The 26304-nt window shown below is 42.3% G+C and overlaps 1 protein-coding gene across 1 annotated transcript; it reads right to left on the reverse strand.

The window, feature by feature from the left end:
• Window positions 1-2693: 2693 nt before the first annotated feature.
• On the reverse strand, window positions 2694-8515 carry LOC115257194 (girdin). The gene is made up of 8 exons (XM_029856624.2): window positions 8123-8515; window positions 6717-7711; window positions 6368-6659; window positions 4580-6304; window positions 4205-4443; window positions 4066-4141; window positions 3718-3998; window positions 2694-3539 (listed from the first exon to the last, which is right to left on the reverse strand). Exons 1-8 carry the CDS (start codon window positions 8171-8173, stop codon window positions 3041-3043), a joined length of 4158 nt encoding a protein of 1385 aa, XP_029712484.2. The 5' UTR covers window positions 8174-8515; the 3' UTR covers window positions 2694-3040.
• Between the last annotated feature and the right edge of the window lie 17789 nt (window positions 8516-26304).

The following is a 26304-nucleotide window of genomic DNA, read 5'->3' on the forward strand; positions in this document are numbered from 1 at the left end:
TATCAACAACCTGCAAGTAGAAACAAGTACAAGTTAAGACATTTTCAATCCGTTCTGATTAATATGTATGTTCTCAGACATATGTACTTTAATGTAAAACATGTGTATATGTCAATAAAACTGTAGAATTGAATGAAAAGTTGCTAACTCGTCTACAATGCCATGATGCTAGCAGAAGATGTTTCTCGACAAACACGCAAAATGTGAGTTCTTCCTTCGGAAGGGAAATGAAGCTTGGGTCCCGAGATGAACTAGCCAAGGGCTAAAAATCTCGTTAATACAGATTAAAAAAAAAATAGCAAAAGATCAAACTATTGATAACCGACAGATTAGCACATTGTTCTTACTACATATACCGTTAGACATGTTGCATTAATTATTCTGTTTTTGTCAGTTGAGTAAGGCTACCTGTTCACAAAGATATACTGTTACTAATATTTTTTATGTCTAATTACCCGTTATTAGACAATTTTACTAAAGAAATCTAAAACAGTGAATATTAACTGCTTTCGATGATAATTGTGGCGGAAAAACACTTCTTCAAACACAAAACGTACTCTTTGGTTTGGTTTTCCTCGTCACTTAGGGGGTTCTTGTCGTAGTTGTTTCTTTAAAAGTAAGGAGCTATACCTAACTGCAATGGTCTAAATTAACTAAAAATGTTAAAGTCTTAGGTACCATAAAGGTGCACAAATTGAACAAATACCGGCATGTGATAATTCTATCCGAGCCACGGCATACAAGGATATAAGACAGACCATCACATTGATAAAATTGGTGTGGAGTTCTAGATCGTGTTATTCATGCTTTTGAACGATTTAATTTGCATCATCGAAAAACTTTCAGTTTTCCGAAATGGATTACCTTCCAAATGTTGTGCCCCGTTATCCGAGCTACTTTGATGTATGTTCTATTTTTGTTGACATTACTCGGCCTACTTTGATCGTAAAACTAAACTGTTAAATCATAAGACACTGTCAAAATAAGAAAATTGCAGCCGCAATAACTACTTCCACACAAAAGTCAAAGTTTATTTGTATATAAGCCCAGATACTGCTGAAGTTCTATTCAACTGCCTTAAATATTGTTTTTTGCAATTTATGTCTAAGCGATATTTTGTAAGGAAAATATTTTATTTTTGATTTGACCCGTTTACTCTTTTAAAAGGACACGTTACTAATGGGCGACCTCATACAAGCCCATTTGGCTACACTCAAGGTTGAAAAAAGAAAAAACACAAGCCTCAAAGATAGTAATATATGAAAAAAAAAAATTGTTCTAGACCCGCCGATAGAACTTTCTCCTTTTAGTCTCAAATGAAAGAGGGGACCTTCAGCTTTCGTTTGGTGGGTGTTTTAGCGATACCGATTTTTTTAAATTAATTTTGTTCTACCAGACACACCGTGTGTAGAATGATGAACTATCGGTGGGACATGTTGCACGATGACGTGTAATTCAGTAGGAGAAACGATCGAGCATGTTGTTGCAGCCTATTCGGTGTTAGCTGGATCAGCTTATCTCGATCGTTGCAACGGTGTTGCCAAGATAGTGCTCCAACAGCTTTTACTATTGAACACAACTTAGTTCACAGACTCGTACTATTCTGCAAGTGTAAGCTGGATCCGATTCTGGACAGTGGTTGCATAACTTTGTACTGTGATCGCATCGATCATGGCAAATATGGATATGGATGCTTTTCGCGTCCCCATTCGTGGTCGGTCGACACGTTGTCCGGCAAGACCACGAAGGACCACACCTTCGCGGAGGACAAGCAGATGACTCCTGGAAGACGTTAATATAAGTCCGACTATCATTCCGGCGAGCTTCAAAAGGTTATAGGCCCTGGAGCGTGTTCCACAGCACATACCAATCTGGAAAAGTATCGATCGCATAAGCCGCGGAGTTGCAGTACAGGATCCTTAGCAGTATACTGGTAGCCGCGAAGAACAGGATCCACGGAAACAATATGCGATACGGGTTAACTGGGTGAAAGAGCTAGAAGAATGTGTTGTTGAGTTGGAAGGTCGGATAGAGCTCGATGGACGAACCTAGACAAGGAGGTAAAATTTGAGCGAACAGTTGAATTCTGAACGAAAAGGATTGGTGACAGACAGAGTGTTCTGGAAGACAATTCAAAGGAGGAGTTCGGAGATGAACAGATTTGATCGAAGTTCGAAATATTGCAATCTGCTGAAATCGGCAGTTAAAAAGGATGTAATCTAGTAATTTAGTCGCTTCGCATGCATTTTCCAAAGGAAAAAAAAAATCCAGGTGGCGTAGCGCCATCACGATTCGGCCGGCTCCAGTCAAAACAACGCAAAAGATAGAGCACGCGTAGCAGGTAGTTCGAAAACGCAGTCGTTCGCGCGCACAGTCTGCTACGATCGATTAGATTATCTAGACTATCTAGCCCTTATCAGTTGTAAAAAGCAAAAAAATCATCGTGTGCGTGGCCGGCCTCGCTCTGACTCTCTGCTGAATTAACCTTGTCTGTCGTTCTTCCGACATTCGTACGACGTGACCAGCCCAACGCAACTCGCCGGGTTTTATGGGCTTCTAAGAGTTCTATGGTTAAACAGACAGATGTGTTGAGATCTTTCGAAAGTTCACTGAAAGCATAGCTGAAATCTCAAAGTCAATTAAATGAAGGATTTCTTTTATACGTTATCGTGAGAAAAGAAACACATACATGATTGATTAAGCGATTCTATTGTTTATTGTTTTATGTACATTGTGCCGTGTTTTGTCCTTTAACTTTAATTTAGAGAGGCCAATTTCAAGCTGCAATACTTCGATGAATTTCTATTCTATAAGGCTTTTCTATACGGAATACGTTCATGTTTCAGTCTATTTGTTTATACAAAATACTATTTTCTTGCGCTTCAAAGGATTTTTTTTGTTTTGTGTGGAACGGAGAGTTAGATGGTTAGCGAGTGAACGAACATAAATGCAATTTTAGGCTGCTTGCTAGGAATAAAAAATATATAATATGAGATTCGCAGCCCTCTTAATATAGGTAAAGTATAATTTAAACTGTTTATCATACACATCCATACTCGTACCAAATCGCACTTTCGCGATTTTTAGGTTCGTTTTTGGGTTTCTTATTCGATGTATCTTTCTTGTTGGGGTCGTCTGCGTTGAGAACGACCGTTGCGGCCGAAGACGAATGAGAAGGACTTCCGGAAGGGTTCGGATTGACTATCATGGTTTGCGGTACCGAACTGGATTCCGTCGTTTTGAGAGTGGTCGTTGTGGAAACTCGGTTGAGCAACAGAAACGAGTCGTTGTTTGCGGATGTATTGTTCGTTGCGCTGTTGGAAGTGGATTGGTTCGAAATGGGAGAATTTTTGCTAGAGGTACTCGATCCGGGCGGTGAGGTAAGCGATACCGGAGGAGAGGATGTGGGCATTCCGGCGACGCCAGTAGGGGTACTGGATCCAGAGTTGGTCGCATTGGAAGCTTTTCCATCCATCAGGTATACTGTGCGTCGTGTTCCTGCGGTTCCGAGATTCAGAGAGTCAGTGTTGGTGTCGAATCTACAAGACAAGAAACGAGCTTTCATAAGTATACGGGAAACAAATATTGATTTATTTTTAGTTTTTGTGTATTTATTTCGCCAAAACAGCATATTCTAGTCTAGTTAGTGTTTTACTTACATTTTTAAATTTTCTTTTATTTGATTAAACTTTATTGTAATATCTGAATGTTTCTTACCCAGGAAAGCTATTCCTATGGGACTGGTTGGCCTCATCCCGTCGTGAAGCCTGCAAACTACTGCGTATGCCACCTCGGAGAAGACTAGTGTTCAGGGCTTCATTGTTGGGCTTCCGTTGCAAGCTTTGTCGTATAACGGAGTTTCGTTGCAGTAGATTGGTATCCGAGGCCACCGAGTTGGGCTCTTCAATACTGTTGTCCGATTCGTTGCCTCCCGATTCCGATCCCAGTGTAAACTGGGACTGCGTAAGACGAGACTCGTCCACCCAAGATCGGCGATTCTGTTGAAGATAATAGTAATGTTCGGTAATAATCTTCGCATCTTTACAAGCTTTAATCTTTACTCACCCTATTGGGAACCCGGTTCATCAGCTCTGATCCAGCTTTGCGCACCTTTTTCACGAAATTCAACCCGAAAGGTTTCCTGTAAAGAGTAAAAGAAACTGTTAGTATCGTAAAATCTCTCACTTCACACAAAAAGCCTTACTTTTTCGGCGAGCAGCTGTCCAACTTCCGATAGTGTTCCATGATTTTCTCCTCCAATTTCTCCTTCTGACGGTGAAGATTGTTAACACGATCTGTGAAGTTTTTCTCCTCGTCATGGTAGTGTTGCTTGTCTTCAAGCGAATGGGCCAACAGTTCGTGGTATTGACTCAATAGCTGAGATACGTGATCCATCAGGGTCCTTCGGTCAATGTCCAAACTGGAATTCATTTGCAGTAACATCTGAAATGTAGAGAATAACAACACTTTGTTAGATACCTTGTTAAAGAAACCGATATAGTTGAATAACAGCTCATTAAGCTGGAGAGCTGTTTGTTCAACCCTTGTTAAGCTAAATCGCTTGTTGCACAACTCTTACCTCACATCTTTGGTGCATTTTTGTGTATTCAATCTCCAGGTTCGTTATTTGTTCCACCTTGTTGTTCAACTCTCCGGTCAGCTCGGTGTTCTTAAGCCGCAGAGTGCTGTTCTCCGAGCGATACGAACGATAATGTTCCTGGCGTTTTTGGCAGTCCTGCTTCAAACGTTCGCTGCTGGTGAACAAACAACGGAAGTCATCTTTAAGTTTGGAATGTTCCGCTCTCAAATTGGCCAGGTTTGTGATGCCATCTTTCATGGACGACAGTTCCGCCTTGCATTCCTCCAGCTGTTTCTCCAGTACCATGGCATGTTCTTTCATGTCTCGATTCTCCGTCTTCAGATCTCGGATGGTATTCTTCAGGAACTCTTTTTCACTGTTCAGCGAGTCGTACTCGCTATTCAGCTGTTCGTGAAGACATTGAAGCGTGACTTGATCGTGCTGCAAGGATTCGTAGGCTTGCTTTTTAGCTTCGACTTGCTTAACCAGCATATCTTTCTCTGCTGCGAGCTGTGAATTGGCAAGTTGCAAGGCTACGTGCTGCGTATTCAATGAAGTTATTTGTGACCCAAGAGTAGCAACCTCGACTCTTTGGCGAGCATTCTCGGCTTGTAGAGATTCGTTGGTTGATTGAAGGACTGAATTTTCACTCTTCAGCTGATCCAGCTTAGTTTCGACTTCACTAATGGTAGGTGTCTCATCATAGTTGGAAAACTCAATATCCTTTTCCACGGTGTAGATTTCTTGTCTATGACAAAGAACACACATATCGGCTGATTTGGTTGACTCTTTCCCAACGTTAAGTACAATTTCTCGCACAGTTTTGAATGATTCTGGATTTTTACAAAGCTTCTCGACAAACGATTCCACATTCAATTCGTTCTTTTCGATATCGTTTTCGTTCAGTCCAAGCCGCTCCAGATTCTGCTCCACCCGTTTCTTTGCCAGTGTTCCATCGTAAAGATCTTTTTTGAGTGTTACAATCGTTTCATCTTGGATTTTGGCGTGCGATTGCAGCTCTTGATTCTCCTTCTCCAACTCTTGCACTTTTTTCTCCAATCCAACATTATCCTCTTGCTGCTTGATGAGCTGGCTTATTTCTTTATCCTTTTGCGCTATCCTCGTGATGGCATCATCTAGCTCAACGCTTTTCTGTTCCAGAACTTCCTTATACTTGGCAAGGTCTTTCCCTTGACTAATGTTCTCTCTCTCCAGTGACGTAACTTTTGCTTCGATCTCGTACGAGTTTTTCTTTATCTCATCGAGTTCACTGCATCGTTCATTCAACTGTTGAACTTCCTTCGTTTTGCCCTCAATCGACCGTTCCAAGTCTGCCGTCCTTCGTTGAATACTGTCGCATAAATTCTGCACACGTTGTTTGTCCTTGGTGAGACTTTCGATTTGTTTTTCCAAATCAATTTGCCGTATCCGGTCCAACTCGCGATCTTGGCTTTGCTTGTCGATTATGGTTTGCTTAGCATCCAACGCATCTTGAAGCTTTTTGTTCTCCTCCAGTGCGTTCTTGAAGACACCTTCGAGTTCGCTGTTCTGCTGCGCAAGTCTGTTGCAATTTTCCTGCAGTTGGTCGAGACGTAGGGAAAACTTTTTCTTGTCCTTTTCCAGCTCGAGTATTTTGTTTGATGATTCATGGAAAGATGATTCCTTCAAGCTATCAAGTGCTGCCAGTAAACGTCGATTTTCCAGCTCTAATTTTAAAGCACGAGACTGAAATGAGAGAAACACAGATTAATAAAACTAGATAATTCAACATAAGAATGAATACAATACCTGTGCATTTGTGGTCAACTGTTCCGACAAGCTGTTATCGTTCGAGGGTGCATCTTCTTCCGTATCGGATTGTTGCATATTCATGGCAGTGTCTGGACCGGCCATCAGATTTTTGGTGGCCAACTGTAGCTGAACGTTCTCCTCCAGAAGCTCCTGCAGTTTGCTTTTATCCACATCCCTCTCCAGGGACATGTCATTCAGCATTTGCTTGAACTTTATGATTTCAGCCTCCAAGATCATCACTTGATCGCTGCGCTTCCGTGATCGAAGAAGTTGCTCTTCAAGCATTTCCCTGTAAGATCAAATATGATTAGTAAACTGGTTTCAACATAGCAAACATTAAACATACTTAGTCTCCAGCAACATTCGGTTATCTTCCCGTAGCTCCTCAACTCGTGACCGATAAAACTCGGTATCCGATAGCTTCTCCCTCAGCTTTTGAACTTCAATCTCAAGGCGGTCTGCTCGTTCGCCTCGTTCCCGCAGTACATCGACTTCATCTCTGTAGGCAGCAGCTCTTCTAGCCTCCGAGTACCAATCCTGGCTTTCGGATCGCAGTTTCTCGTACTGACTGCATTTGTGATCCAATTCTTCCTTCACTTCCATGAGCAACTCTGACTTCTCTTCCAGTTCTTGGCGCAATTTCCGCAGCTTGGACTTATAATCCGCCAACTCCACGGCCAAATGGTTGTTCTCTGAAGATGTGGATGGTGTATTGGCGGAACTGGTCGCCGATGAAGAGTTATGCAAACTGGATTTGGAAGTCGAGCTATTCATTGACTCATTTTCTAATATTATCGAAGACATCCATTTACTGTGATACTGATCCCGCTCTTTGGCGAGTCGCACGATGTGTTTACACATTATATCCGAGGGTAATTGATCTACTGCTTCTTGCGTTAGCACCAGCGTTTGACTATCGGTTACTTGCTTAATCACTTCCACTATTGCATGCTGAGTATTCACATCAAGTTCTTTTATTCGAGCAATGAATATTTCCTTATTTGGACACTGCACTGCTGCTCCCAAGAGCAAGGTAATCATTAACTTCATCTGTTCAAGGCCACCTCGAGATTCGGGAGCATGTCCCAAAATCGTGCAGTCCGGCAGGGCCAATATGGTCTGTCCCAGCTCTTCATCATAGAGATTTCGCAAGTTTCTCACAATGGCGTCAAAATTCCTCGAGCGTGCCGAAGAAAGAGTGAGATTTTCGGCATTCTTCAACTTAACTGGGTGATACTGTGGTTCAGGATCGATTTGCAGATATACGCTATGAAGGATTGTTCCATCCAAAAGTGAGACATATCCAGCAATGATCTCATCTCGGGGTAAACAGGATTCAATCTGAAAATTAAAATAAAACCATTAGTTTGATAATAGTTTTCGATGATTGTAAATAGAATAAACATCAATCTTTCTTTATGAGCGATAAATATTCATACATTTAAGTGATTCCAAGTAACGGTTGCTTTAACAATTTTCCTGCATTAGTATGCAGTTTTTGAGCATTTTTTTTTTTTTGTTGGACCACGGAAGCCTCTTGCAAAAGCGACGAATTAAATCATTGAACCTCGCTTTGCGCTGACAAAAAAGCGTCAAGGTTTTCAATGGCCTTGGAGAATATTGATGATTTTGCCAAACCTTGCCTTTATTTGATCAAAAGTTTATGTTCCTATCGCACAAAATCACCACACCACACAAATTCCTCAGTCACAGTTCAACAGCCGCATATTTTTCCAGCAAATCGGTACTTACCCACGATATAAGTGCTCCATTTACGAATTCTTCAATTTCGTTGGTCGACATTTTTCTTTTCGTCTCTTTTTTCACGCACTACTCACTGGAACTAAATACTGCCGCCCTGTATCATATGGTTTGCTTACTACTATTTCACTACACAAAGAGTCGCAACATTCACGTCACATCCAACGTAAAACAACGCACTTCAATTACAACAAACGCGACATCGATTACAGTTAAACCGAACTTCACTTGATTGTGGACATTTTTACAACGAAAATTTGCGAAAACTATCAATAAGCACAAAATAAAGCTGATGTCCACTCTTCACCTAACTCCAACGCAATTTATCCACCTTCACCTACGGTCTTTCTTCTCTTATAACACTGCGGGCTCTAATGACAGGACTTCAGAAACGTACCTAGTTTATGTTACCTTGGTAGGTACGAACGAAACGTGTGCGCATACCTGTGGTAGTGTATACCTGCTAGCTTTTGTAAGCCGCTCTGCTGTCAACAACTGAAAGTAAAAATGTTATTTGTACAACTATATTCGCAATATTTGCAGAAGTCAATTATGCTTCATAGACTATCTCGTACGATTTTCATTATAATACTGAACGTGAAAAATCATTAACTTTTGACCCCTAAATGTGTATGGTCTTCACGTGATTTGTGTATGATTTACACCACTTAAAGACAAGTCAGCTGAGAAGCAATATTGTCTATTATTGCAAAAATCTACCGCCATCAACTGCGCGCATCATCATATCACATGTGTGTTTGTACCACTGAATAGTATTGTATAGTTTTTCACGGCTTTACCTACCCCAAAACGGTCTCATAAAGAATGTTAAAAAAAATACCTATAGCTCTCCAGTCGAATCGCCGTGGTACTTGACATATTGACCTTGATATTGACACGAAGGAAGCGACACAAGCAGGCATGAGAATGAGACTTTTTTTTTCTGTTTACCGTTCATCGATACTAGAAATCCTATGAGCGGAAGTTACATATGTCGATTCGGCAACGCTGTTTGTTTTGTTTACAACAGCTTCCAACACTTGCCACAGAGCTAGATGTTCAAACTTTTTGCGTGACTTCGTTGTGGTGCAAGTTGTTTTGTTTACGTTTGCTAATTATATTCGAACTTTTTTCCCAAATTTTGAAAAAGATAACTACGCAATCGAATAAATCTGAAATGCATTGCGCAGAATAGCACGAATTAAATCGGCAGAAGAGAATCAAGCAGCAGCAATGAAAGTTTTTTCGAGAAAAAGAGCGCAAAAGTTTCTTCATTAGCATAAGCTCTTCAAAGCAGAATTAATTAAATATTATCTTCCTAATAAATTTACATATGCCATCAAATTCTCGATAGTAAAAATAAATAGTTGTAATATGTTTATTAGCGTGGGTCATCGGAACCGTTTTCTCAGATCAAAGCTTTTTTGGTTCCGTTTCGGGGCCTGAGTATCTGTGCAAAATTTGAGCTCGATCGGTTGCGTCTATACTCTGCGCATTGCAATTGAAATTTGTATGGGATGTTGTATGGGAAAACATACTTTTTTGCATTTTTATCATAAGTTGAAAAAGTTTGTCGGAAACTTTTTAACCGATACTGTAAAATGATAGCCTAGGATGTTCTGAAAAACTTTGTTGAAGACCGCAAAGCGATCCGATGCATGTGATATTATGGCGCCAGCACCAAACCGAATAGCGACGTTTTGACTAGCGACACTTTTCGACTAGCGACACTTTTTTTCAGTACCGGGTGGGGTGCGCTGTGTGCGTTTAATGATGCACTATCATATACGTCACTTCCGATGTATGTTGTAAACAACTCAAAATTAGCAAACATATTTTTCTCAAAAAAAGTTTTTTGATTTCCAATCGAATTCATAATAATAGTTATAACCAAAGAACCACATGCATGTGTTTATGTTTTAACATGTAAAGGAATAACAATAGCAACAAAATCATGCTGATTCGGCAAGCAATGCCAACGCTATAACTTTTTTCATTAGCATCAGATCACTTCGCAGTCTTCGACAAAGTTTTTCAGGACACCCTACGCTATGTTTTCACTTTATCGGTTACATGGTTTTAGAAAAATTCGAGCTTGTCATGAGAGAAATGCATAAAAGGGGCTGTCCATAAACCACGTGGTCATTTTTTTTGGGACTTTTCAACTATGGGACTTCTGTTCTATTGATGGTGAAAAAATTGTGAGCACCTTTTTTGTTTGAAGCTTTTTATTGAATTTTAAAAATACGGTTTTTTACATAGAAAATCAGTTGTAACTCTTAAAATCGATGAGATGCAAAGTTGGCGTCTTCGACAATATTGTGAGTTTTTGGATGATTTGAAAGTGCTCAGAACAAAGTATAGCGAAAAAATCAACGCATAAAATTATATTGAATAAAAACCGATTTTCATATGGAAAACAAAACATGCCGTTTAGCCTGAGTTGAAGAGAAGTGTTTCGTCAACCCAGGCGAAGCCCCAGATAGCATGAAAACAGAAAGAGAGTGAGGGAGACGCGGATACAAAATGCATAAATAATAGTAATTCCGTGTATACTTTTATGTCTGAGTGTACTCGTTTTATTTGTATCTCCTACAGTGAAGCTAATAGCATATGACTACTCTCACTGTTTGCGCGAGGGTAAAATGACTGATTTTCGCCACAACACATAGAAATTTTGAACTTATGTATCTCGAGAATATAACTACATAAAATACTCAGGTCCATATAACCACAGCTGTAAATTACGTGAGCCGTGAATTACGATCACGCATCATTAGCGGAAATCGTTTCTACTGCGAGCTTCGGAAGAAGCTGAGATAGATGAGAATGAGATGTGCAGAATGTTTATAAAGTGGTCCTTTATAAAATGAAACATATACCATGCTCAAAGACCTTTGCAAACATTTGGAGTTTTCGAATTGCTATGGATAATCTTTGGCACTGTACAAGATAACGGTGTGTGGCGGCAGAGGGTGAGTCACGTGCTCGCTACGCTCGGCGGTTGCCAAAGTCAGAAGGATAGGGTGGGCAGGATATATTATTAGTATGCCAAATATCAACCCATTATATATAGAAATTATTGGAATGATGCATATTGGAATTCCTAAAAACTGTTGAAAACTATCCATTCATAAACTACTAGTAGATTTGTTTAGTTATTACTAATGTAAACCCTTTCTGGAACATTTCAAACTGTATTTTTGTCTAATATCAACTATTCGTTGCATCATGATCAGTCATCTAAAATAGATTTACATAGCTTATAAAAATAAGATAGCTGCACAAAAAAATAGAAAAATATTTTTTCAACGTTTCATGTGCATATGCCCACTGTGTATTGAAACGAAAATTTCACCGTAGATTTCCGTTTAAATGACTACAATAACTTGTATGGGGTTGAGATACTCCAGAAAAAATCAGACATCTACTGTGATTGTGGCATAATTTGGGCGTTAATGGGCTAATTTACAATTATAAAAACTTGGGTCGGCCATAGAGATAAGTGACATTTCAACACAAGAACACTAGCGCAAGTTTTTACTCACACAAAAGTGCACGCCGATTGAAAGGCTATTCAGATTGCATATGCAAATATTACCCAATCGAATTGGGTAAAACGGGTAAATAATGATAAAACTAACGTCCGGGGCAAGAGTGCAAATATTTCCCTCGCAGTTTCACAACTACATCTACAAAAAAGGCATAGCATGAAAACAAAACGAGAGTTATACTTTTATTTCTGAGTGTAGTAAGTAGCGATAGTATCAAGTGCGTTGATCGCTAGTCGATCACAGTAAGTTTGATAGAATTTGTAATAAAAGGAAACTAGATCCGGGTTGAACCGAAGCCGATAATTATTATTGTCAAGTGGCTGAAGAATTTTAAATGTTTCAAAATGAAAAATTAAACAAACTATTCCAGCTTTAGCTGATTCAAGCAACTACCAGTGTACTCCATCTACTCAAAGAACTCCAGTAAAATTCTACCTCGGCAACACTATGAATCATTGAAATCTCTTACCAAATTGCTGGGCGCTAGTTGATCAAGTTACGTTCAATTTATCCATATTCATATATTTTGCATCAGCAGGTCGGCTCCAGAGTCACGTTCGACCCAAACGAATGTCTTTGAGATGAGAGTCGCAATGGACCCGAGTAAAGATAACAAATTGATAGCACATAGCACGTTATTGAAAATTACGTTATCATTGAGTTCAGGTTGATACTATATATTTTTCACTATATTTTTTTCAACATTATTGCTTTTTTTTGCACCGTATTAGACCCCCTGCAGAAATTTTTTTGTCACACCACAATATGTTCCCACCAGTTTTAGCATACATTGGTTCGTTTCACTGCTAGAACTTCAGGTCAAACATGTCTAAAGGTCCTATCTGCAGAAGAGAGGCTCTCTTTGGTTTCGCTCTCTTTCGTTAATATCTCAGCAGTTTATTTGTATTATGATTGTCTCCTTGCATTGAATGAAGGTTAAAACAATCGTCTTTTGATTTGTACTGCAAAAATAGTTGAAAAGTGTACCATTACATTGCAATAATTGAAAGAGAAAGTAAACAAAGAGAGCCTCTCAAATGCAGATAGGACCTATTGAAATGTTTGGCCTGTTTTAAGCGTCGGTTACACTTTTTGGGTGGTGCATGGAATAATCGGTTTGTTTACTTGCTTGTCGCCACGTCGATGGTTTGATCCAGAGAAAATAGGTAGAGAAGCGAAGAGTGTGAAGCCAAAAAAACCTTATCGAACCGTCAAACTGGTATCCTATCGAACAAAATCAACAAACCTTGACGATTGCCGCATAATTCATGATAAGTATTGCGATCATTCGAAACATTTTTTTACCAATATTTTTCAATATCAAGGATATTACTGTAAATAACATTGATTCCTTAAATTGACGAAAATTGATCCTTTTTGGTATACAATTTAGATGATTTCTTGTTAATAAATCAACAGCATAAATCATTTTCTAATGCAGTACACGAGAAAGACACTACCCTCGATAGGTGGATTAATCTGTTTTTCGGCAGTTGCCAACATCCGAGTTACGAAATCAAAACAGAAAAAGTGTTGCCGTTCAGACGGCTGTTCACTCTTCGCTTCTCTACCTATTTTCTCTGGTTTGATCAAAGTCTCATTTATCTATTGTAAGCACAATATATTCGACGCTCACTCTTTACTTGTTTATAGTAATGGCAAGAGAAGTGCCACACAAATATTCCTATTATAATGATTTATAATAATATAAGGAACATAAAAATTGTAAAAATAACGTTTGATGAATCGCGTTGGTCACAAATTCATGTAGACCGGTGTAAATTCCAATGTGCAAAAATCAATCTGAATCGATTGGAAACGAGCCAACGTTCCACCAAACGTTATCACCATTATACTTTGATCGCGTAGCGTTATGGAAGGGACTGTTTTGGATAAACACATGATCCGGCACGGAGCAAACCGCGCGTAGTAAACGATTAGTCCAGCGCATATATTTATAAACAAATCATTTGCGTTCCACTTCCCTGATGCTTCTACGGTTATGTTTGGCAATGGAGCTCTAGCGCAAGATCAATGTCAATATCAATTATTAAGCGTATGATACGCAGATCGCATACATTCAGAATATTATAGGGAATGAATGATCAAGTTGTATTGAATGAAAACGTTTTCATATTCAGGATCAATCATGATCTTTATTACGCGTTTTCATATTCAGGTTCATTCATGATCCATATGATGCAAGAATTCTAGATGTGTGGTAGTACAGAAATTAGATCGACTCATGTATATAGGCATCTCCGGTAACACGCATGCGTGAGATGAATTATGCGATCGGATTTGAATTGCGCACTCAGATAAAGACTTGCCACTTATAAAGACCGGTCCAGAAAGTATGGACGCAGTAAGAAAATACTGGCATTTCATAACTATTGATGACTAGTTCATTTTGAAAGCTACATCCTGTTGGTCAATCTATTTTCTCAGCATTTGTATGGCGGTTTTTGCAGTTCCAACAGTGTATTTCAAAATACATGAACTTTCAACGGCACATCATTGAAAAAATGTGCACAAACGATGTTCAGAGTTTGAAAGGTCACTTAGAAAAAGAACAAAATATGGTGGGAGTAAGTTAAAAAATTGTACAACCAGCAATTAGCAACCACGATGGGAATAACACGTTAAAGCATAGGCAAAAATTGGGTAAAAAATAAAGATCCTGCTATCACTTTGTTTGGATAAACAAATAATGAAGGTGTTTGAGCACAACAAAAAACCTGCTTACTAACACAGAGCGGGGTATGATCAAAAAAGTTACCATTTCGAATTCCAATGTTCATCGTGGCAAAGAACGTTTGAATTTTCGATCCTATAATAAGCAGAAACAGACAAAACGGAGCCCGAAACAAGAACCATCGATCAGGCCCAGACAACTGAAGACTAGGTGCGTCCATACTTTCTGGGGCAGTCTTTACATAAGCACTATGATTAAGCAATATTGTGAAACCCTATTAAACCAGACAAGCACCGCTAGGATTACAATTGTATGCAACTATCCATGCTCACCACCAAGAGTTAATCCAGGAAAACTCTAATCTATTGCAGAGGCTTAATTGCTGAAAAGATTCTCAACTCGGCTAAATTAATTGTAAGCAAGATTTGCTTGGAAGGTTTATAGCAAGATTATATGTATGCAAGTTAGAATCTCGATCGATCACGGCAAATTAATGATTTGAAAAGGATGAGCATACTTTCTGGACGGCACATATACAAATGGAATAGCTTTCCACAGGATCAGGAAAAAACATGTTAAAAAGAGGGTGCGAAAATGTCTGGAGAGGTCTGGACGAGGGTATATAAGGGGACCCCGTTTCATGAATAAAGCATTCGCGGTAGATTCTAGTACGAGTCAAGTCAGACTCTTTGTTTTGAAATATCCGAAACCACCTAATTCTCTTCGGGTAACCAGTCCCTTTTGGAGGAGAATTTTGTTTTAGAACTAGCCACAGAGTGGATCTCTTCGGGTAACCAGTCCCTTTTGGAAGAGAAGTTCAACCTTAATCCTCTTCGGGTAACCAGTCCCTTTTGGAGGAGGATTAACCCATCAGGGAACAATCAGTGAAGCTCTTCGGGTAGCCAGTCCCTTTTGGAGGAGGCCACTGACCTTGATCTTGATGGTTATTGTCGTGAGAGTTTTTGAGGTACGGAAATTCTGTATCTGCTCGACGGCAATAAAGAGGAAATCCTTCGCTTCCTCTAGGTTGAACACTCCCTCACATTGCTACTTTCTTTGGTGTTTGACGTGTGAACAAATATTTTAGACGATTGAACATTTGCACGGTAATCTAAAAAGCAAAGCAAGATGCAATATATTTAGTTATAAATTATATGAATAGTTTATATGAAATAAGACGGCTGTTTGATACCTAGCTGATTTTGTTATCAATCAGTAGCCATGCAGTTTTATTTTATCTTAAAAACTACTTTACCAATATTAGTTCAGAGTTTTTAGAGCCCACTTGTGCCACCTAGCGGACAAACCTACAATCAACTAGTTCACTATCGGATAGCTCTTGATGTCCTGATCAATTTTGCCGAAGACCAATTTTTTGTATGTATTCTGGTTGTTAAGAAACAGAAGCTAAGAATTTCTATGACTCACTAGCGCCACCTAGTGGATACACCTAGAACCAACTAGTTCAGTATCGGTTAGCTGAGCTCTTGATGTCCTGATCAACCTTGTCGAAGACGAAATTCTGAAATTCTTCAATGTAGTCTGATTTACAAGATACAGAAATTCCGAAATTGTAGAGCTTATTTGCGCCATCAAGCGGAAAATCCTACAATCAACTAGTTCACTGTCGGATAGCTGTTGATGTCCTGATCCACCTTGCCGAAGACATATTTCTTCTGTGTAGTCGGATTCTCGAGATACAGAGGTTTAACATTTTATTCTAAGGATTTAATTTTAGAAACAGTGATATTATCTTATATTTTTTTATAACTCACTAGCGTCACCTAACGGATAAACCTAGAAACAACTAGTTCACTATCGGATAGCTATTGATGTCCTCATCAACCTTGCTGAAGACGAAATTCTTCTATGTAGTCGGATTCTCGAGACACATAGGTTTAAATTTTTTAGGACCCACTAGCGCCACCTAACGGATAAACCCAGAACCATGTAGTTCACTATCGGATAGCTATTGATGTCCTGATCAACCTTGCCGAAGACGAAATTCTTCTATGTAGTCGGATTCTCGAGATACAGAGGTTTACAATTTTCAGGACTCACAAGCACCGCTTACCGGATAAACCTAGAACCAACTAGTTCTCTATCGGATAGCTCTTGATGTCTTGATCAACCTTGCCGAAGACGAAATTCTTCTATGTTGTCGGATTCTCGAGATACAGAGGTTTACAATTTTCAGGACTCACTAGCGCCGCCTAACGGATAAATCTGAAACCAACTAGTTCTCTATCGGATAGCTCTTGATGTCCTGATCAACTTTGCTAAAGACAATTTTCTTCTATGTAGTTGGATTCTCAAGAACGAGCACGACGATATTGGCAACGGCTGTTGACGAAACACCTGTCAAAGCACAATGTTGCATGATCACTAGCGCCGCCTACTGGAGCGAATTCGTACTAAATTACGTACTATTGGAGAGTCCTTGATCTCCTCAACAACTTTGCTGAAGACACCAGTCTTCCAAAATGCTTCATTTCTCCGCAGTTATCGCAAAAGTTACTGATCTATAACTAGAGCACTGGACGTAAATGGGTTTTAATAATATTTACCATGTAATGAATGGTTATTTTTTATCCGGGTCTATATTGCCATTAATCCATTTTACTATATGCCATTAATCCATTTTACGAGCCGATCTTATGAATGAATTTTGACAGGAGGTAGCGTCCAATAACCCGTGAAAATCAATATCATCCAGTGCCGGATTTAGGCTTCGGGGGGGGCCGGGGCAAACCCTATAAAGTGGGCCTAAACAGCAAGATTTTGAAGAATTATATTTTTTTCTTCAATAGGGTATTGTACCATTTGGGCAGGTGTACCTATTTTGGGCACTTGCCGCTATAACTAAGTCAATTTCAAACTGATTGATTTGATTTTTTGTATAGAGTTAGGCACGCACAGTATTTAACTCTATACAAACACACAAATCAATCGGTTTGAAATTGACTTAGTTATAGCGGCAAGTGTCCAAAATAGGTACACCTGCCCAAATGATACAAGACCCTATTTTTACTTTTTTTCAAGTTTTAATGAACACGAATGTTGTTGTTTTTCTGATAATCAACCGATATGGTATGTTAGACGTACGTAAAGACTGAAGTTCATAGGCACAATTTATTTTGAAAAATGGACAAATATAGTGGATGGGGATGGGGATTGAACTCACGTCTTCCACAGACGCCTTCGCAAGACAGGGCGCGTTAACCAACACCGCCATAGAAAAGGTGACAGTTCTGTGAAGTAGAAAGTCAACCTGAATCCAACACTCACCACACCCCACGTTCTTCTTCGCAATTCACCAACTCCATCGGTCCTTAGATGTGCACTTCCAACATTCTCTGATAAGAATACTTAGACATATTTTGAAATTTCAAGATTCAGATAGAAAATTGGTAGGACACCAGGGGAAACTTTAGCAATACATCCTCAAAAACATAAGTGAACCTCAAAATATAGAAACCGCAGCTCCGACATGTTTTTGGAAATTAGATTTCCAAAACTGCCCCGAATTTTTGGAACATCTTGTGGAATCATTATCTTCTTTTTTACATGATTACATCTGTACTCAATGAACTGATGCAGATTGGTACTAAGTAGTAGTTTTCAGATTGTAATTGTATAATCAATAGACTGATTATGAAGTTACTCCCCAAAACTTTTTATAACACTCTGTGCTTAGAGACGTTCTTGTGTAGTAACAGTAATTGTTGTCACTTCGTAAAATGGCTCATAGACTAATACCAGCGGTGTCATGGTCGCGTTTTTTTCGATTTTTTCATTGTAACACGCTAAATATAATTTACACATAAGGCAATTTACACGGAAAAAAATACATCGTTATGAATATTATTGGGTACCGGACTGGACACACAAAATTTTGATCGTTTTCTTTGCTAGATCGAGGTCTTGAAATTAGTCTATGCAAATACTCACTAAACAGATCAAATAGGACGCAATCAGTGAAGTACTAGATTGAAAGTAGTGAGCTGGATTTTTGTATGGTGAGATGAGCAATCCTCCATTTCCGCAATGAAATGGTGCAAACAGCGTGGGTTATATAAATTCTTGCCTAATTTGATGCTGTTTGAGCAAAACTCTGGGTTACTGTGTTGTTGAAGTTGCAAGAAATAAATAATACAACAACACAGTTACCCAAACTTTTGCTCAATCAGCATCAAATTAGGCAAGAAATCATATAACCCACGCTGTTTGCACCATTTCATTGCAGAAATGGAGAATAGGACAGATCGGTGAAGTACTAGATTTGTAGTAATGAGCTGAATTTTAGTATGATGAGAAGGTCAATTCTTCGTTTCTGCAATGAAATGGTGCAAAAAGCGTGGGTATTATGATTCTTTGCCTAATTTGATGCTGTTTGAGCAAAACTTTGGGCAACAGTGTTGTTGTTTTCTCCATTACTTGCAACATAAACTACATAGTTATCCAAAGTTTTGCTCAAACAGCATCAAATTAGGCAAGGAATCATAATACCCACGCTTTTTGCACCATTTCATTGCAGAAACGGAGAATTGACCTTCTCACCATACTAAAATTCAGCTCATTACTACAAATCTAGTACTACACCGAACGTGCCCTATTGCTCATCTCACCATACAAAAATCCAGCTCACTACTTTCAATCTAGTACTTCACTGATTGCGTCCTATCAAAGTCCAAATAAACTCGTTCTTCTCCCATATAATGGAGAGAAATTTCAGGGTTCACGAAGTACTAGACCTATGATACCTTCGTATAATGTTACCTTGCATTCTACTACAAATGAAAAATCTAGTTCTCCGCTACGGGAGCGGGACATTTGGCATAAAGTCATTTGGCATAAGGTCGTTTGGCATAAGGTCACTTGGCATAAAGACATTTGGCATAATGGTCATTTGGCATAATGGACATTTGGCATAACCGAATTGCACCCTTCTTTTTTATGCCAAGTGTTCATTATGCCAAATGACCGTTATGCCAAATGACTTTATGCCAAGTGACCTTATGCCAAATGGCCTTATGCCAAATGACTTTATGCCAAATGACACAGACCCCTCCGCTACTGTTGCTATGAGTTACAAGCTACTGTTTATGCAAATATAAACATGAAAAAAATCAGACTCTGCAGGTATCGAATTGAATGATAATTTTCTTCCAACAATTTAACGTTTATTTGATTTATTTTAGGAAAAGGATTATTAGCGGTCGTCAGCCATTCCAACGACTCTCCGGTTACTGATTGATTTATTGACCGAACGCTCCCTGATTATCTGCAGTTGCCTGCCTTTCCGGTCGCTAATCATTCTGGTTGCTGCTTGATCCATCGATAGCTTCTGTCGGGTTGACTTTTGGCCGCACCCCTGCAAAACTCTGGTTTTGCACTAGCCGATGTGCGACCGTTACTGCCCATATCGGCCACTCCTTGATTCTGCTTCAGAAACTCTCTGGCTTGACTACGCTCTACGACCGCGGCTCATTCTCCGATTAACGACAGTTCCTTTTTCTTCCGCATAATAAACCGCTATTTAAGTTGATTCAACTTTTTGCTTTTTTCTTACTTACCTTACCGGTCAGGCTAAGGCCGGGGTGGCCTCTGCTGTACATAGTAGCCGCCTCCATTCCACTCGGTCCATGGCTGTTTGTCTCCAGTTCCGTACTCTGCGTAGGGTCCGCAGATCGTCCTCCACTTGGTCGACCCACCTAGCTCGCTGCGCTCCACGTCTTCTTGTACCGGTCGGATGACTCTCGAGAACCATTTTAGTCGGGTTGCTATCCGACATCCTGATGACGTGACCCGCCCACCGTAGCCTCCCGATTTTCGCGGTATGGACGATGGTTGGTTCTCCCAGCAGCTGATGCAGCTCGTGGTTCATTCGCCTTCTCCAAGTCCCGTCTTCCATCTGCACTCCGCCGTAGATGGTACGCAACACCTTCCGTTCGAAAACTCCAAGGGCGCGTTGGTCCTCTGCACGTAGGGTCCATGTTTCGTGCCCATAGAGGACGACCGGTCTAATCAACGTTTTGTAGATGGTTAACTTCGTGTTACGGCGAACTTTATTCGATCGTAGAGTTCTGCGGAGTCCAAAGTAGGCACGATTTCCTGCCACAATGCGCCTCTGAATTTCTCTGCTGGTGTCGTTGTCGTCGGTCACCAGTGAGCCCAAGTACACGAATTCTTCAACCGCCTCGATTTCATCACCGTCGATATGAATTCGGGGTGGCGGGCGCGTTGATTCCTCCCTGGAGCCCTTTGCCATCATGTACTTTGTCTTCGACACATTAATGACTAATCCGATTCGCCTGGCTTCACTCTTTAGTCGGATGTACGTTTCTGCCATCGTCTCAAATTTACGAGCAATAATATCAATATCATCGGCGAAACCAAGCAGCTGAACGGACTTCGTGAAAATCGTCCCACTCGTGTTTATCCCCGCTCTTCTTATTACACCCTCCAAAGCAATGTTGAACAGCAAGCACGAAAGACCATCACCTTGCCGTAACCCTCTGCGAGATTCGAAGGGACTCGAGAGTGTCCCTGATACTCGAACTACGCACATCACTCGATCCATCGTCGCCTTGATCAACCGTATCAGTTTATCCGGGAATCCGTATTCGTGCATAATCTGCCATAGCTGTTCTCGAACGATTGTATCATACGCCGATTTGAAATCGATGAACAAGTGATGTGTGGGCACGTTGTATTCGCGGCATTTCTGCAACACCTGGCGGATGGCGAACATCTGGTCCGTTGTAGCGCGTTCACCCATGAATCCAGCCTGATATTGCCCCACAAACTCTCTTGCAATCGGTGATAGACGGCGGCATAAAATTTGGGAGAGTATCTTGTAGGCAGCGCTCAGTAGTGTGATCGCGCGGTAGTTTCCGCAATCCAACTTGTCGCCCTTTTTGTAGATGGGACACACGATACCTTCCATCCATTCCTCCGGTAATACTTCCTCCTCCCAAATCTTGGTAATGACCCAGTGTAGTGCTCTCACCAGTGCTTCTCCACCGTATTTTAGAAGCTCGCTTGGTAGTTGATCTGCTCCAGCGGCTTTGTTGTTTTTCAACCGACCTTTTTCTACACCGTGCTTTTTAAATGGGCGCTGGGTACCCGTGTACCCTGTCGGCCACATAAGGGTTAAAAAATAGAAAATTCCGGACACTGTATTGACTGTGGCTAGGACTGTGGCAACACACAAATTTGACATATTGAATTCATTGTTTAACTAGGTTCGTGGTTCGTTGTCATAGGTTACTAAATCACAATGTTAATAAAAATGAGGTACATCAGTCAAATGTCAAACTTGGGTACCGGGGACCAAATGCAGTACTAGAGTTGGTACCCAGTCTGAGCCTGAGTGTTACGACTTTATTTGGACTTTGGTCCTATCGCTCTGTAAGCCATGATTGTTTGAAATGTTTCATGATTTTGCGATTGAAATAATCAAAGATTGCCTTGCTGATCGCGACGTTTAACCAACCACTAACGCTGTTTAGTGAATTCCCATATTATATTGTTGTCGCGGTTGAAACCCGAAGTTTCCCACACCCGACAATCGAATTTTCTCAAAATCCATACGTGAAACCTGTGGGCTGGGCGGAATAGGTTCCAAGTGGACTACGCGTTCGAAGGAAGGAATTAAACGGCAAAAGAAAGTAATTTGTCGGAAACGAATTATAAAAGCACGCGGTACTTGGAAAAGCTTTATTACTGATGACATTGGCGCGAGAGCGCCAGTACTCGAGCACAACGACGACAAAAATTTCTGTCTCTCCCGTTTTCGCATTTTTCTGCCTTTCAAACCGCTTCTAGACAAACTTCTTTACATGCATCACAAAGCTAGGAGTGTACTCTAGCTATTTGTGCAAATAGATTTAAATTATGTATTAAAACAAGTGAGTTATTAGCAGTTGAAAATATTTGACATTTTTCGCAATCACCCGCCTCAGCATGACTGCTCATAAATATTCTCGTGGGGAAGCGAAAACCATCAAGCGTCTGCTTGACTGCCGTCGGCGCGGCGTCTGATGGTATTGGTGCTGCCGTTGTTTTGTTTTTATTTTACTGCCTGTATCGATGAACGGTAAGCAGAAAAAAGTCTCATTCTCATGCCTGCTCCTAACACTCCTCCTCAACGGTCAGCCCTCTGAAGTCCTAATCCGAGTGACGTTGAAAACCGATGATGTTTCACGGCTCCAAGTGGCTTCGTTAGCAAGTCGGCTTTCATCTCGTCGGTTTGACAGTACTCCAATTTTACGGTTCCTCGCTCACACAGGTCTTTGATGAAGCAGCGTTTTGTTTCCACGTGTTTGGATCTCTTGCTGATCCTCGCTGATTGCGCGAAAGCGAGACAGCCCTGATTGTCTTCGCGGACTGTTGTCGCAGTAGTCTCCTTCTCGCCTAAATCGTTCAACAAACGCCTCATCCAAAGAATCTCCTGGCACGTCTCCCCCAACGCAATAAATTCCGCCTCCATGGAGGAGAGGCTAACGCAGTCCTGGCGACGGCTCGTCCACGACACGGCGCCACCAGCAAAGAACACTACAGAACCAGTCATTGATTTCCGGGTCCCTGGGTCTCCAGCCCAGTCCGCGTCCGAGTACGCAACTAGATTGTTGGTCTCTGCTCCTCCCAGCTTCAGTTTCCAATCGGCAGTACCTTTTAGGTACCGGACCACCCGCTTGGCGGCCGTCCAATCGCTCTCCGTAGGCGCAGCAAACTTTCTGCCCAAAATCGACGCGCTGGCAGCAATGTCGGGTCTTGCACACACTGCCACGTACATCAGCGCCCCGACGACGCTTCGATATTTGGTACTGTCTTCCATCACGTTGCTGTCCGTTGAACTCTTGAGGAAGCCCTGGTCCATGGGCGTCTTCGTAACTTTCGCATTCTCCAATCCAACTTTATTGACAAGCTGCTCGATGTAGCGCTGCACACCCATGCTGTAGACTCCGTCAGGCCCACGCTGCAGTTCCAGTCCCAAAAAATTCTTCGCTTCGCCGAGCCAGCAAACCTCGAAGTGTTTCCTAAGAGCTTCGTAGACACGCCTTATCTCCGCTTCACTTGCGCAAGCGACAAGCAGATCGTCGACATATACGATGAGGTAGATCCGGACTCCATTTCTAATAGCAGTGAACAGACAAGGATCGGCCGAGTTCGCGACAAATCCCATGCTCTTCAACACACCGAACAACTTTTGGTTCCAGCATCTAGCGGATTGTTTTAGTCCGTAAATGCTTCTTCTCAATCTGCACACTTTCTCCTCCTGGCCGCGCACTGCATATCCGGGCGGTTGGCGCATGTACACCTCTTCATCAATGTCGCCATACAAATACGCCGTCTTTACGTCCATGTGCCGCAAAAGTAGTCCGTCGCGTCCGGCCAGTGCCAAAAGTGTCCGCAAGGTGGCATGTCGAGTAACAGGGGCAAAGACTTCGTCAAAGTTCACACCGTACCGCTGCGAATAGCCTTGGGCTATGATGCGCGCCTTGAAACGTGTCACTTCACCCACTTCGTTCTGTTTCGCCTTGAATACCCAGCGACTGCCCACAATTTTCTTGCCGGCTGGCAAGTCGACTAGGTCCCAAGTTCCGTTCACCATGTGCGAATGGTATTCGTCGTCCATCGCACTTCTCCAGGATCTCGATTCAGAAGACTTCATCGCTTCGTTGAAGGTCGTTGGTTCCACCACTACTAAGGTAGCTACACCCACGTCGTAGTCCTCCAAGTGCTTCGGCAACTTGCCGCGATTCCTTCGCGTTGATGGACCAGCTTCGGGAACACGCTCTGGAACATCTTCAAGATCGTCCGACTCTTCGGGTGGCTCCGTCTTGATCGCCAGAGGCTCTGCTCCGGAAAGACCGGAAGCATTCATGTCGTAGAACTGCTCACTCTGCTCTTCACTGTCCGCATCCTCGCTGACATCGTCCTCGGGTTCAACAATCTCCTGCTGCTGAACCGCGCGCTCCGACTCCTGCAGCGGAATCCAGTTCACCTCGTCGTCCATTGGGTCCGGTACAGCTCTCCGTTGGTGCTGAGGCATGGTTTCCTCCTCCTCAAGCTCCAGAAACTTGGCGTCGCGGCTAATCGTCACCTTCTCCGTCTCGAGGTCCACGAAACGGTAGCCCTTATGCTGTTCGGAATAGCCAATGAATGTCATTTTTCGTGCCTTACTGTCGAACTTTCCACGCTTCGAGTCCGGAACATGAACCCAGGTCTTGCAACCGAACACCTTGAGGTAATTCAGGTTGGGTTTCCGCCCAAACCACTTCTCGAACGGCGTGCAACTAACCGATCGTGACGGCAACCGGTTTTGCAAGTGGGCGGCCGCCATCACGGCCTCACCCCAATACTTTATCTCCAGCTTGGCATCGATGAGCATGGCGGTTGCCATCTCCTGCAGGTAGCGGTTTCTTCTTTCGGCGACTCCGTTTTGTTGAGGAGTGTAGGCGGTTGTGTATTCCGCCTTCCGCCTTTATACCCTCCCGCACAAAGAAACTCTGCAAGCGCTCATTGCAGTACTCGCCGCCGCTATCTGACCTCACTACCTTTGGTTTCCTCCCGAAAAGTGTTTCCACGTACCTGACATACTCCATCAGCTTATCCGGGGCCTCAGACTTCTTGGTCAACAGGTACACAACAGCATACCTGCTGTGATCGTCGATGACAGTCATGAGAAAACGGTTGCCGCTCGGTGTGGGTGTACGCATCGGACCGCACAAGTCTGTGTGCACCAGGTCCAACACGTCCGACGTCTTCTTCGCTGCTGTCTTCGGAATCGGCGTTCTCGAGAGCTTTCCTTCGATGCACGGTTCGCAAGTCAAGCGAATCCCGCAGTCCTTGACCACCACTCCATCGCAGAGGTTCTCCTTGACCATCTTCTCCACGGCTGCCGGGTCCCGATGACCGAACCTTCGGTGCCATTGGTGTTGGCACGACTCATTGTGCTGCTTGCACTGCGCTTCCATCGCGGACTCCGAAATCCTCAAGATGAACAAGCTTCCACTACGGTCACCTGTGGCGACAACTTTGCCAGCGTTGTTGGCGATCTCACAGCCCTTCTGCATGAATGCAACGGAAAAACCTCTCTCGGTCAACTGTGCCACCGATAGCAGGCTGCTGTTCAGCGTTGGCACGTACAGGACGTCTGTCAGGGTAATTTCCGTCACGCCGCCACATCCACTCACACCGCTCAATCTGCAGTCACCCGATCCCAGTGACTTCACTGTGGTGCCATTCGCGAGGACCACGTTTGGAGTTCCGTTCTCCACGAACGATGTGTACAGCGACCTTTGATTCGTCATGTGTCGGCTAGCGCCGCTGTCGACCACCCAGCGGCTCTCGGGATGCTCGTCTCCAACAAGGAATAGAACCACACTCGAATGTTCCGTGGTAGCTTGCTTCGCCTTCGGGTTGCCCTTCTGTTTTTCGCGAGGTTTCTCCTCGCCGCTTTACTTCTGCAGGTACAGACGGCAGTTTCGTCGCAGGTGTCCCTTTTTCTTGCAGAAAAAGCATACTTTCTCTGCCGCTGCTGCACCTCCGCCGCTGCTAGTCTTCGCCTGGCTCTTCATGGCCCTTGCTTCTCCGGAAGATCCACCGGCGCGCTCCCTGCGCCGCTCGTATTCATCGAGCAGTTTGGACTTCACATATTCCACCGTCAATTCATCGTCCGGGCGACTTTCGAGCGCCGTCGCAAGTCCCCAGTAGGATTCAGGAAGGCCCCGCAGCATCATCGCAATCTTCATGGAGGTGTCCATATCGTGGCCGGCACTTTCCATTCGATCGAATAGGGCCTCTATCTCGAACAGGTGGCTCTCAAGGTCTCCTTCGCGCAGGTTCAGGTTACAGAGTCGTCTCAGCAGCGTTACTCTCGAGGTCACTGTGATCTTCTCGTGATGCTTCTGCAG

The sequence above is a fragment of the Aedes albopictus genome, chromosome 3 (genome assembly GCF_035046485.1).
Source record: "Aedes albopictus strain Foshan chromosome 3, AalbF5, whole genome shotgun sequence".
Taxonomy (NCBI): domain Eukaryota; kingdom Metazoa; phylum Arthropoda; class Insecta; order Diptera; family Culicidae; genus Aedes; species Aedes albopictus.

Excerpts from the sequence above, each read along its gene's own strand:
- LOC115257194 (XM_029856624.2), bottom strand. The coding sequence starts at position 8,173 with ATGTCGACCAACGAAATTGAAGAATTCGTAAATGGAGCACTTATATCG. Across the intron at positions 4,444-4,579 it reads AAATGCACCAAAGATGTGAG|ATGTTACTGCAAATGAATTC; the intron begins GTAAGAGTTGTG and ends TCTACATTTCAG. Across the intron at positions 4,142-4,204 it reads GACAGCTGCTCGCCGAAAAA|GAAACCTTTCGGGTTGAATT; the intron begins GTAAGGCTTTTT and ends TACTCTTTACAG.